Source organism: Humulus lupulus, chromosome 2 (assembly GCF_963169125.1).
Source record: "Humulus lupulus chromosome 2, drHumLupu1.1, whole genome shotgun sequence".
In the NCBI taxonomy this organism is placed as follows: domain Eukaryota; kingdom Viridiplantae; phylum Streptophyta; class Magnoliopsida; order Rosales; family Cannabaceae; genus Humulus; species Humulus lupulus.
In genome coordinates this window covers 115,698,845-115,713,032 of record NC_084794.1, presented here as the reverse complement: position 1 = coordinate 115,713,032, position 14,188 = coordinate 115,698,845, and the positions used below count along the sequence as shown (strand labels likewise).

Genomic DNA, 14,188 nt, shown 5'->3' with positions numbered 1-14,188 from the left:
CAAGAGCCAAAAGATGAAATCGCAAGCCTTCCTTTAATGCCTATCCCCAACAACGACACCAATAGCTTTAATACTTGAGTAGATTTTTGCTATATATTAACATGATAGGGTTTAGTGTGTCGGCTATAGGGTTTATAATGACAATAGTGTTTGAGGCTTGTTAGAAAAATAGAAGAAGAAATAAATTCCCATGCACTATAAAGACTATAGTGGTTCAATTGTGGTGTGTTTATGGGGCAAAAATATGAGAGGTTTTGGGAGCTATGGATTTCGAAAATGGAGAGGATTCTTGGAAGCCTGGAGTGTGTGAAAAATGAAGAGCTCTATTTATAGGCTTTAGCTCTCAACTCCCTTCCTTTATTTTCTCTACTATCCTTCAGCATGTTTTTAAAATTCGAATCTTCCACCTCCTTGGTACTTTCGGCCAACCCCTTTCCTTCTCCTAGTTATATGCTACAACTCCTCTTTTAATGCCACATAGCCTCTTATGTAACAAAATGGTGTCAAAGTCTCCATTTGTTTCCTCCTTAGTGTCCTATGCATACACCTAAGCCATTTCAAATTCAAATTGTTTCTACAAGCTTCAACTAACAACTAGATGATCTCCTTAGTTTTTTACTACCATAAACGTATTTTTCTAGTCTCCACTCAGTAAGCCTTCATTGACACAGAATCACTTAATTCAAGCCTAGTGTGATACCTATATTGTAAAATCCAAATTGAGTCAAAAACCCTTCCTACTTATGTGTTACACACCAATGACTAAGTAAGTCTCCACTTGATTCTTGAATTGAACTCTATTACTTAATTTATTTAATTCATAAAAATCCACCTATTAATTCTATAGGGAATTTCGGCCATACTAGCTAAATTTAAATAATCTATCACTTATTTTTATGTCACATGTATACTTCTTAAGATTCCATTAAACATGTGTCCATTTTTCTTTAATAAAAGCTTGAAACTATATTATAATTTAATCATATGCTAAAAATCTCATAAATTAATAGCTATAATAATTATAATTATCTAAATTATAATTATTTCTAAGTTATAAGAACTTACCTTAAAATAAATAATTTAAACTTAAGGAAATCTTTTTAAATTTCACCACTCAAGTTAAAATATAAACTATAATAAATACTAACATATGGTCATATTTCAGGAGAAAATAATAACTTTAGTTATTACTATCTTCCCCCCTTAAAGAATTTGTCCTCAAAATTTTATTTACGAAATACCTCAGGATACTGTTCCCTCATATCTTCCTCCGATTCCCTTGTTGCCTCTCTTTCAGTGTGTAACGATTCAAAACATAAATGACCAAAAATCATGAGGAAATTTAAAACTTTCACTTTAACTCATACAAAAAATCCATATAAAAAATACTTTTAAAAATGTCATGTGTGCACACTTTTTGTTTAGCAAACGAAAATACAAATACTCATCAATGGAGTTATAATAAAGTAACTATCCCAAACGTAATAACGAGCTTCAAACTTTTACTTTTCAAAATGATGATCCATCAAAAGCCTCCCCAGGTCAGGCCACATGTGCATATCCACAGGCAGACTCTAGCGCTCACTTTATCCACTTTGCCTTTATAATTACCTACTACATGAAACAACTAGGTAAGTGAAAACACTTAGTAAGAATAGCCTTACACACAAGTATACTAAAAGACAGTAACGTGTCGACCTAAGGTAGATATCGCTACCGATCATTAGGGTATTGGATAAGTTCCAACGCTATCAATTCTAAAATAATAGCCAGATCAAAATCAAACACTTTGATTGTACCTAACAACCAATGTCACACATATCATAATAACCTGCACTCAGAAATCCCAAAATATTCGAGATATATATAATTACACAATTTAATATATTCGAACAAACACAAAGGATCCTGACTCCAACCCGGAATCACTCTCAATGTCCTGGTTCCTACCCGGGCTATCTTCACATGTCCTAGCTCCAACCTGGACTATATTTTACCATGTCCTAGCTCCAACCTGGACTATAATTTTACCATGTTCTGGCTCCAACCTGAACTTTAGCTTACCATGTCGTGGCCCCAACCCGGACTATATTGTCCTACGGTTCTAGCTCTAACCCGAACCTACTTACCATTTAGCCACAGAATGCAAAATCATTGCAAGAGTAGGGAACTAGTGTAATCTACTACTACAAGCACACACTAGTATATTCATGTTATAGCCAAGAAAGGGAAAGGCTAACTTACCTGGAGTCCTTAGTTCCCAGCTGGATCCTTAATACTACTATTCATTTTTCCCTTTGGCAGGTATTGTAATTAGGAAAATGTACTCAGATTAAACTATGGCATATACTTATAGTTAATATTTTATAATAGATGCATGCAATAAACTCTCAGAGACTCTATATTGTATCCTCTTATACACTTCATCGTGTATAAGGTCGGGTTTTCTTTTAAGTTTTTAAGTTATCGCAGGAAAATCGATCCCACAATAACATGCTCTTCATGCCATTTGTTTTAAAATTTCTTCTAGAAGGAATTATCTTATTTGATCATTTTGTAGTTTGGTTTTAGAAAATGGAGTTCACAAAATCACATCTTTAGAAAAATACCATAATTTTTGTCCTTTTATGAAGTTCACCATTTCCTTTCATAATACCAAATTACTCATTTTAGACTTTTTAATTATTATTATTTTTAAATAGTCACCCTTTGTTTATAAAGATCCATTTTAACCTAAACTTCAATTTTTACCATGTTGGACCCTTAATTTATTAAAATGGTAAAAAGCATTTTTTATTTATCTCAAACTGATTTTAGATTGGTATAACATCCAAATCATTAATTACTTTTCAAAAAGAACCATTTTCCAATTTTGCACAATTTTACTTTTACTTCTTTGATTAAAGTGATAAAAGTCCATTTTTAAACATTTGTCATACGTGGAGTTTTTTCCAAAGACCTTAAACTTTTGTCCACTTATTCTTTTTCATAAGGATGGGAACTAGGTGAAAACCTCGCGTCAAAACTCATTTTAGGTTAGGAGAACTAACCACCCAAAAAAATCAATTTTCGTTATGGTCAGAAATTACTACTTTCCAAATTTTAGGGCAAACTTATAAAACTTATTTCTCTTAAACCGTGACACAATTTTCTCTTAAATTATTTTAGGGATCCTAATACATATCTTAACTAACTGCCTTAAACATTTCATAATTTTTTTGATAGTAAAACCTATTCAAATTATTAAAGCAATCCGAGAAGTGCTTGCTGCCTATAAATTTTTTCCAGATTTTAGGGCATATTTTCCTCTACCATTTTACAGGGACCCTTATACATGCATCAACTAAAATCATACCAAATTATATAGATTTTAGATTAGTAAAACCCATTCAAAAGATAAATAAATCTGGGCAATGCATGCTGCCCATAAATTTCCCAAATGTGCATTACAAAGCAAGAAAGTGCAAAACTTGGGCTTTAAAATACCTTTCTGTGATTTTTAAAAGCCTAACATCAAGTACTCTCAAAGCACTACAAAACTACACAACTTATTTTCACAAACAAAGATTGTAGGGTGTGATCTAACCCGTTGGAAGCCAGACCACGAATTTTGGCAGCATGCATTTTTACTCACACTTAACCACAACAAGCATTTCTAGCATAAACCCTAGCCACATGCATGCATGCAATTCATCATATCACACAATCTCAACCTTAAGAATAAAATAGGCTCCAAAACTATTGAAATACCCTTTGAAGCCCTAGCTTGTAGATGCAATCCTTAGCTCTTCAAGAACTTCCCTTTGTGCTTTACACTCTCAAAACTGAACCCTAAGTCCCACATGCAGAACATGCAAGCTTACAAAAACCTCTTGCCTTGCTTTATTTGATAACAAAGGTGCTTAATCTTTGAGATAGCTAGCAAAAGCTTCTCTTGAACCATGGAACACAAGATCAATGTCATGCATGGCTATTTGATTACATGCATGTACAAGGAAACCCCCTACGGTTTCGATTTTGAAGGGAAAGAGAAGGAAAAGGCACAAAATATTTGATACTTACTCTAGACAAGGGTTTCTTCTTGAAATTCTTCCTTCTCCAATGGAGAAGATGAGTGTAGCTTGCTACGAAAGGAGTTTGTTGCAGCAATGGATGTTAGGGATAGAAAGGGTTTCGGGTTTGGGAGAAGGAATGGTAGAGAGAAAATTGTTTTGAGAGAAAAAAATGATTAAACTCTTAACTAGTGAATAGGGTAAAACTCTTCCTTTTCTTGGCTCTTTGGGGTATGTGTCCTAGCTTGTGAGAGCCCTAGGGTCTACCCCTAGCCTTGCCGCCCACCTCTCTCTCTCTCTTCCCTTGGAAATTACACTTATACCCTTACTTAATTTACATTACATATAAGGAACCCAAGGGCCCTTTGGAAATTTTGTGATCTAAATTTCCCTTAATTTTTAACCTGTAGTTTTTAAATCTCAAAGAAAAATTAAATAAATTAATCTGTGACCAAAAATAAAATTTGTCACAATATCCAATCAGTTTTTTCAATTTATCACATATTGACCAAAATGTCCTCAAAGGCCCGAGCAAGAAATTTTCATTCTTAAGCCTGGTTGATTAGAATTCAAACCTCAATCAATTATCTTAAAATTTATTGGCTCAACAATAAATTATCTTAAAATTCCTAGTAGCCAAAAAAATTATATTTTTATACCATAGTATTTCCGATTTTATTTAATCTGAGATTTTTCTCCCATTAGGGTTTACCCCTTGGTCCAAGACCAATCTTTCTTTGCATAAAACGAGATTGTTTACCCAAAAAATGGCAGTTGATGATGTGGCAGGGATTTCTCACACGTAATAGACACGTGGCAGAAGTGTTGTTCGACTATCGACCAGAGGTATATCGCTACGTCAGGGCTTAACTTTTAGATACAACCAGGCTGGTCGTATAATTTGATTTGTTTCCTTCTAAAGTTGTAATCTTATAATAATTGCATTGAATATTTCCTCATTATTTCCTTGATACGCGGTTATTAAGGAAAGATATGGCCCATTGGCCCATGTAACCGTCCTTGAGCCTATAAATATACATGAAATAGCCCAAGGAAGGGACTTTTGATCCCTGAATTTCTTGGCGAAGATAGAGAGAGAAAGAGAGTTATAGTGCAATTATCCATCGTTTCATTGTATTTCTTCCAAGGTTTGTGAAACTCAAGAACCCTAGTTCTTTGATCACGACTTTGAGATTCAATATTAATAATAGCACTAAGTGGACGTAGGTCATTACCATTCTTTGGGGCCGAACCACTATATATCCTTGGTGTTTTCTTCTTTTCCATTAAATTAAATTCTTAATTGCCGTTTTATCTATTGTCATACATTTGACTCCATGTCGTTGGCCAAATCAAGGGTCAACATTCTTGTGCTTTCATTGAGAGGTTGACAAAAAACTGTGAGACATTCTAATGGCGAAAACATCCAAGAAGAGTGGACAGGCTGCTGGTGCTGCACCATCCCAACCTCCTCCCCCAAATGTGGCCAAGAATGAACAACATTTGGAGTTTGATGAGGAGGAGTTAGATTCCGAAACACTGAGGGAAACGCTAGGAGTATTGCAAGTTGAGTTGGCTAATCTGACGGCCAATCAGGAGAGTGTTGCGGAGACGGTGGGGCTGCAGCAAAGAGAAATAGAACGCAAGCGCCAGGAGCTGAGTGAGCGGCAGGCGGAAATGGATCGTCGACAGAGGGATGTCATGGTCGCCCTTGAAGCAGCCATCCAACTGGCTAGGAGTCAGGCTGTGTCAACCTCCCAGCCAGATCAGCCATTGAATGCACCACCTCAAAGAGGTCCTAATCCAAGCCCTTCGCTGCAGCCAGCAAGCCCTCAAAGGCCGGAGCAGCCGCCTGCAGCTGAGGATGATGTCCCACCTAAGGATCCTGAACAGTAGCCCCCATCTCAGGCTGGTCGAGGCAATCCTCAGCGCCCGAGTCAGAATAGGGCAGGGCAGCTGCCCTGTAGCCCTAGACGCCCAGGAGATGAAGAGTTGAATCTATCGAGTAGGGGCAGCGTTCTTCTGCTAATAGGAGGAACACCGAGCGAAGCTCTGTGGTCAAGGGCCCCCCACGGCATAACAATGCACGGGGACCCAACGACCAGCACAGGCCTCCCCCTGACGCTCGAGAAATGCCAGCCCGAGGAGTAAATAACATGAACAGCCGGTCATGGCATAGTCAGCCACAATTCAGAGATATCCATGACTATAATGAAGCTGATTCCGTTAGAAGAAATGCTGGTCGGAGAAATGAGGAAAGAGGTGGAGGCAGAAGCCTCCGACCTAGAGAAAATAGGCTAGCTAGCCACAATGTTGGGGGCAACCCAAGCAGCAGAACATCTTTAGTCGGCTAGGAGCTAGCGAGCAGAGACGTAGAGACGATGATTTAAGGGACGTACTTAACGACCGCTGTGAGAGGCACGACGAGTACGCTCCCCCAGTACCAGCAGCCCTAGGAGTCCCAGAAGCTGTTCAGGCTCAGATTGATGCTCTGAACTAGGTTGTATAGCAACTGGTCAGGAGATGAATGTCCCATATTGAGTACGAGAGGAGGAGGGGCACTCCCTTTGTACAAAGGATTGCTGCGGCTGAAACCCCCAGTAAGTTCAAGATGCCAACATTGCCAAACTTTGACGGGTACGGAGACCCAGTATCTCACGTTAATAAGTTTGAGATACAAATGGATATACAGAAAGTGTCGGAAGATGCCCGCTAGCGGATCATTCTAGCGACACTGTCTGACACCGTCAAGGAGTGATTCTTTAAGTTCCCTCCTTGTAGTAGTATCTTGGGAGATGTTCGTAAAGGAATTTTATGGACAATTCTACATGGGTCGCGTACACCCCACAGAGGCCAACCAGCTGGTTGAGATATGCCAAAAGGAGGGACAACCCTTAAAGAAATATGTCCAGCGCTTCATGCGAGCAGCAGCTGGAGCCAAGACAGTGGGCGATGAAGGTAAGATGATAGCTCTAACTGCTGGGGTTAGGCGCCATTCACCCCTCTGGAGTAGCCTTAGAAAGAATGGGGTAAGAAGTACCCAAGAGTTTTTGGATCAAGCTGATCGATATATCAAGCTCGAAGACGCAATTGCCAATGAAGGGAAATCACCAACAAAAGACAAAGGGCCCAAGGAAGAACCTGCCAAAGCCACCAACGGGTCAAAAAAGCCCAATGGAAACGGCAAGGGCAATGGGAATGGCAATGGTAGGAAGGGTGGAAAATGGGCGAACAATGAACCCTCAGCTTCTGAGAGTAAATGCCCCAAAGGCAAACGATACGAGCCAAGATTCACCAACTACACGGCCCTTGTCGAAAGCTGAGCTGAAGTATACCAGACGACCAGCTCAAGCTTGCCTTACAAATGACCCACAGCTATAAGGAAAGATATCTCCAAGAGAGATACGACAAAGTTATGTCATTTTCACAACGACTACGGGCACGACACCAATGAATGTAACCAGTTGAAAGATGAGATTGAGTTCCTGATCAGACAGGGACATTTAAGAAGATATGTGTGAGCCGTAGGAGGGTCTCAGTGAGAGGCTCAAGGTGGCAACGAGCAGGTGCCTGCATGCAAATGCTCGCCACCTCTACAGCCAGCTCCTGTTGCAGGCACTTTACTCACCATCTGCGGAGGCCCACATCTTGCAGGAGAGAGTGGGAAGGCAAGGGAATGATATGCTCGAACCCTACGCCACGACCAGGACTTCGAGATGATGAGTGTGGAGGATCAAGCACCGAAAAAGGATCGAACGGAGGAGGAATTGATAACCTTCTCTGAAGATGATGCCCAGCACGTGCGATTCCCACACTCTGATCCGCTGGTCGTAGATATATAAATTTCCAACATGATGGTGAAAAGGGTGTTGGTCGACACAGGAAGTTCAGTCAACATCCTGTACAAGTCTTCGCTGGAAAGAATGAAGTTGTCCATCAAAGACTTGGAGCCATGCAACGAAACCATTTATGGTTTTTCCGGTGAAGGGCTCGCCTGAACAGGGTCGATTAGGCTTCCAGTTAGAGCAGGTACTGCACTTGCTAATAGGACATTACTCACTACTTTCTTAGTAGTTAATTGTCCTTCAGCATACAATGCTGTAATTGGGAGACCAATTCTAGTCGACCTACGGGCCGTCGCTTCAATAAGGCACCTTGCCATGAAATTCCCGACAGGCACAGGGGTAGGATGCGTATTGGGAAATCAGCGGGAAGCAAGGGAGTGCTACAATGCCTCGATCACCAAGGCAAGGAAGGGTGTATCGAGAGATGTTCCCGGAAAAGAGTTGCAAGTGGCAATTGATGCTCAGACCCACTCAGGTGATAATGTCACCAAATAGGGTGTTGCCCAAAGTTAGGATAGAGACTTGGATCCTCGCTTTGGGTATTTTGAGGAAGAAATAGGACCTATCGAGGACCTTGAAGTGGTCCAACTAGATGAAGAAAATTTGACCAGGGTTGTGAAAGTCGGTAAAAACTTAGAGACAACAACAAAACAAGCACTAGTCGAGTTTTTAAGGATGAACCAGGAATTCTTTGCCTAGTCGCACAAAGACATGGTTGGAATAGACCCTGTAGTCATCAGCCATGTCCTGAACATCGACAAGAGTTTTCCACCAGTGCAACAAAAAAGAAGGCTGCTCGACAAAGATAGATCAAAGGCCTTAAAAGAAGAAGTTGAAAAGCTGAAGGAGAATGGGTTCATAAGGGTAGCATTTTATCCATCATGGGTCTCTAATCCTGTGCTAGTTCCCAAGCCAAATGGCAAGTGGTGCATGTGCGTGGATTTCACAGACCTTAATAAAGCCTGACCGAAAGATTGTTTCCCACTCCCAAGAATCGACCAACTGGTCAATGCCACTGCAGGGCATGAGATCCTCTCATTCATGGATGCATACTCCAGGTATAATCAGATTAGTATGCATCCCCCTGATGAGGATCACACTAGCTTTCGGAATGATATAGGGCTTTACTGTTACAAAGTAATGCCTTTCGGTTTTAAAAATGCTGGTGCGACTTACCAGCGACTAGTCAACCACATGTTTAAGGAACTGATCGGCACAAACATGGAGGTCTACATCGACGACATGCTGGTCAAGTCGAAGACAGCAGAAGGGCATATAAAGGATTTGCAGGAGTGCTTCAACGTCTTCAACAAATACCAGATGAAGTTGAATCCCCTTAAATGCTCATTCGAAGTAGGATCAGGGAAGTTCTTGGGATTTATAGTTAACTCGAGAGGAATTGAAGCCAATCCCAAGAAAATTAAAGCCCTGATCGATATGAAATTTCCAGTGAAGATTAAGGATGTTCAAATTTTAACTAGAAGAATTGCCGCTCTCAGTAGATTCATTTCGAAGTCAACGGACAAGTGCGTCCCATTTTTTAATCTACTTAGAGGAAACAAGAAATTTGAATGGACGGAGGAGTGCGAGCAAGCTTTCCAAGCATTGAAAACTCATATGGCGCAACCACCGGTCCTATCGAAACCGGTTGATAAGGAAACTTTATTCATCTACCTGGCGATCACAGAATATGCTGCTAGTGCCGTTTTAGTAAGGGATGAAGAAGGCGTGCAGAAGGCTGTTTATTATGTAAGCAAGAGGCTAATTGGAGCGGAGCTGCAGTACCCACCTATTGAAAAGTTAGCCTATTGCTTAATTTTGGCCTCTAAGAAGCTGCAGCCTTACTTTCAAGCTCACCCAATCACGGTTTTGATCGACCAACCTCTACAGCAAGTCTTGCAAAAACCAGAGGCTGCGGGTAGATTGTTAAAATGGGCAATCGAACTCGGGCAGTTCGATATATCTTACTTGCCGTGACCAGGGATAAAAGGGCAAGCCCTGGCTGATTTCATTGCAGAGTTCACTGAACTTACAGATAGCGAGCAAACTGAAGAGCCTAATGAGCCTGAGTCTCAAAACAAAGCTCCCTCGTGGAAATTATTTACAGATGGTTCTTGTAACGAGTGCCACGCCGGAGCAGGAGTGATATTGATAACACTGGAAGGGCATCAATTTCACTGCGCAATCAGGTTTGACTTCACTACTTCTAACAACGAGGTCGAGTATAAAGCATTACTCGCTGGGTTGCGGTTAGCCAGGGACATGAATATAAAGGTGCTCGACATCTACAGTGATTCTTAGCTATTGGTGAATCAAGTCATGGGAGAATACCAGGTGCGAGATTTAAAGATGGTTGCCTATTTAAACAAAACAAAATATCTACTGGCTCAGTTCGACAAATACACCCTCCAGCAAGTACCTCGCGACCAGAATTCCAATGTTGATGCTTTGGCCAAGTTAGCAAGTGCGAAGGATGCTGATATTGTGAATATAGTACCAGTTGAGCGGCTGTCTATGCCAAGCATCCGAGCTGAGGAGACCACTATGGTGATCCAGATGGCGGACACATGGATGGTACCATATATAGAGTATCTGACGCAAGGCGTGTTACCAACGGACAGAAACAAAGCTAGGACCGTTCAGCGGCAAGCTGTTAGGTATATCCTGGTCGATGGAATCTTGTACCAAAGGGGATACTCAATGCCTCTCCTCAGATGTATTTCAAAATAGAAGGCCAAAGAATGGATGAAAGAGGTACACGAAGGCTTTTGTGGAGACCACGCTGGGGAGCAAAAGTTGTCAAAAAAGATCTTGAGGCAAGGATACTTCTGGCCCACGATGAATGAAGACTCGATGGAGTTTGTACGGAGGTGCGACAAGTGTCAGAGGTTCTCCAAAATCCCATGAGCATCCCCTAATGAGCTTAAACAAATGCAAAGTCCATGGCCATTTGTAGTTTGGTGTATAGATCTAATCGGATCTTTGCCCACAGGAAAGGGCGGCGTCAAGTATGATGTGGTTTCCGTCGACTACTTCACTAAATGGGCTTAAGCTGAGCCGCTCGCAACCATAACGACCAAGAAGGTGCTAGATTTCGTAATCAAAAACATCATTTGTCGCAATGGATTGCCAAGGAAAATTGTCTTGGATAACGGCACTCAGTTTGATAGTGATTTATTCACGGACTTTTGCGAACGGCATGGTATTATCAAGAGCTTTTCTTCAGTCGCTCATCCCCAAGAAAATGGACAAGTCGAAGCAGTCAACAAAATGCTAAAGGATACTCTGAAGAAAAGGATGGAAGAAGCTAAGGGGGCATGGCCAGAGCAATTTCCTGAAGTCCTTTGGTCGTACAAAACTTCCCACCGAATAGCAACAGACCATACTCCATTCTCTTTAGCATATGGGTATGAGGCTATCTTACCTGTTGAGTTAGATCCGCCTTTGCATCGCAGAATAACGTACGATCAAGGTTTGAACAGCCAGCTATTGATGGAATCCCTGGACTCGATCGGTGAGAAACGTGAACAAACCCAACTCCGAGTAAAAGCTTCCCGTGGAGTAATAAATATTCAACTAGAAAATAAGTGTCTTTACATCATGACCCATAGGCCGTGTACTTAAAAGATTAAAGAGAAAGAAAAATAGCAGACTACGAGGCTGAAGGATCTTGAGGGGTGCCCTGGTCGATGACAGTTGTAGCTTCATTGTCTGCCCTATCCACGCCAGTGGCCAAGAAGATTTTGGGCGAGGGAGGTACCCTTGCTCTCTCTTCTTCTGCCAACCGAGCAATGCAGCAGGCTATCTCAACATGCCTTGCGCGCTCGGGAAGATAGATGAAATCAGCCTCTTGGTTGTGTTTCCATAAGTCATAGAAACTCTTAACCGTGGCATTCTTCTACCTTTCCAAGTTGCTGGCGTTAGCTTTTTCAAGCTTCTCGATCCGTCCCTCCAATGATGTAGTCTTAGTCTGCTCATGGTCAAGTCCTCCTTGAGCTTTTAGCCTTGCGGTAGTTGATGCGGTTAGACTCCTTGAACTTGTCTCTTTGCTCGATGGCCTTATCCAGAGTAGCCTGCTTCTCCCTTAACTCCTTAGCCAGTTTGTTCTTCTCCTCAAGCACTGCCTCAAGTTGTTCAGCGTATTTTGCTTCAGCAATTTTGAGTTCTTCAGCGTGTCGTTGCTCTGAAGCCCTGGACTGCTCGGTGATAGTACCCGAGCGAAGCCGGGCGGCAGTAAGGTTCAGCATTGCCTGTGACCAGAGCGAAAGTTAAACTGACTGTAGAGTATAAAAGGGTTGTCTCCACAGAAAAAGACAACTTACACTGCCAAACTCATTTTTGCGCGGGTTAAGATAACTTACACGTCCATTGTCTCTGTCGAAGACATCGCCTTTCGGCAACATTCGTGCTTCAAAATTTTTGCCACCCTGTCTTTGACCAATCTTAAGGCACGACTCAATATGTCGCCCCCTGTGGAAGCAGGAGCAACCTGCTGAGTCTGGTCGGTTAGGGCCGGTGGAGAAGGTGTCGACCCGACAGGAGTAGGAGGAGTTTGCTGCTCGAGAGGAGAAGGAGGTGGTGTTACATTTGTTGAAGGTCCGTCTACCGGAGGGTCTGCAGTACGGGTTTCCTGGGCCAGAGGTGCTTTACTTCTTTCCCCGGGATGTCGCTTGCTCGTTTTCTTCTTGCTCGAGGGAGCTTCAGGAGCCTCGGGGGCACTGTATATGTCGAACACATTCTCGGAGTCCATGTCTGTAAGAAAATAAAATACACGAACAATGAGATAGTATAAAAGATTGAGTATGTTATGTCAAGAAAAGAAACAAAGAAAATTGTAAGTGAAATACCCGAGCTATCATTATTGGTCGCTACATTATATACTCTACTAGTGTTACACTCACTCTCTGGCATGAAGAAGTCTGAATCTAAATTGAGAGCATACTTAAAATTTCCTTCCCCATCAAATAAGTGACAGGGAATTGGCAAACTATCTAAGAGTGAGAGATCAGCACCGTTCTCATCCGAAGATTCGTCGAGGGGCTTGAGAGGTTTGGTGGCTTTCTTTTTTCCCATTCCTGTTGGGGCAGGGGGAGCAGCAGCCCGCGGGGTGCTGGAGGGTTCCCTGATTATCACTCTAGTTTCCATCCTCGAAGGGGGTTGTGGCACGTCTGAGTGCTGCTTGGGAACCTCTCCACCAGTGGCACTCCCCGCTATTGACTCCCTCACATCCTGGTGAGGGGCCAAAAGGCCGACCAGTCTCAGATTGGCCTCTGTGACCAGTTGTTTGACACTTTTCTCTATGTCGGTCATGTTGGCTAGGAGGGTTGATCGGATCTCCATATCTGGAGTAGGCTCTGGTCACAACCATGGGCCTGAAATGCATTAAATTTCTAAGGGAAATGCAACAAAAAATTGAAGAAAGATAAACGACCAGTGGTACAAAGACTTTACCTACTTATGTGAAGGCCAAGTTGTTCACGACCATATCAGTCGTCAGGAAGTACTCCAGATGGTACTTCCCCACGTTCGAGATATAAGTGGTGTCAGTCAGGAAAGTGCGACCTGTTTCCTGGTGACAGAAGTGGAAATACCCCGTGTTTTTCTGGTTGGGGTTAGATTTTAGGTCGAACAGGTAGTTGACCTCATGTGCCGTGGGGAAGGGCTATTTCTTATGGCTATAGAGGATATAGAGTGCAGAAAGCATTCTATATCCGTTGGGAGTTATTTGAAAGGGGCGACCCCGAAGTAATTGGCCACCCCTGGAAAAAAGGATGAAGAGGAAGGATCGCTCCTGCCTCAATGTGATATCTCGACCAGGCGCTGAAAGCCCCTCCAGGAAAGTTCGCCCATTGGTCTTTGGTGGGTTGGACTAAGGTCACCCCAGGAAGTCCGTATTTTTTAATGTAATTAGCAATCATCATAATCATAACTCGACTAGGCGGGGCGACATACCATTCAACGTCTGGTTGAACGGCATTTCGAGGCTGTGCGCAATTTTGAATGTTAGGATCCGGGACATTTCTTTCCCGACCACTGGTCGATGGAATTCCAGTCTGAGGAGCAGGCTGATTTGAAGGGTTGGAAGGTTTCTTTTTCTGGGCAGTGGATTTTACTCTACCCATGGCTGGAAGGTTGACTGAGGTCTATTGGGTGGGGTTCTAGAAAAAGGAATTTCTGGTATCAATAGCTACGGTTACTCCTCGTCTTCAAGTAATTGGGAAAACAAGTCGTTGTCGATAGGACTTTCACCTCCCCATGAATCTTGCATGAAAAGTTGCAAACAGGGAAAGG

General features: G+C 42.2%; 1 protein-coding gene across 1 annotated transcript; it reads right to left on the bottom strand.

The window, feature by feature from the left end:
* Positions 1-11,877: 11,877 nt before the first annotated feature.
* LOC133814639 (uncharacterized) lies at positions 11,878-12,647 on the bottom strand. Its single transcript, XM_062247573.1, has 2 exons — positions 12,387-12,647; positions 11,878-12,147 (listed from the first exon to the last, which is right to left on the bottom strand). The coding sequence occupies exons 1-2, from the start codon at positions 12,645-12,647 to the stop codon at positions 11,878-11,880; spliced, it is 531 nt and encodes a 176-aa protein (XP_062103557.1).
* Between the last annotated feature and the right edge of the window lie 1,541 nt (positions 12,648-14,188).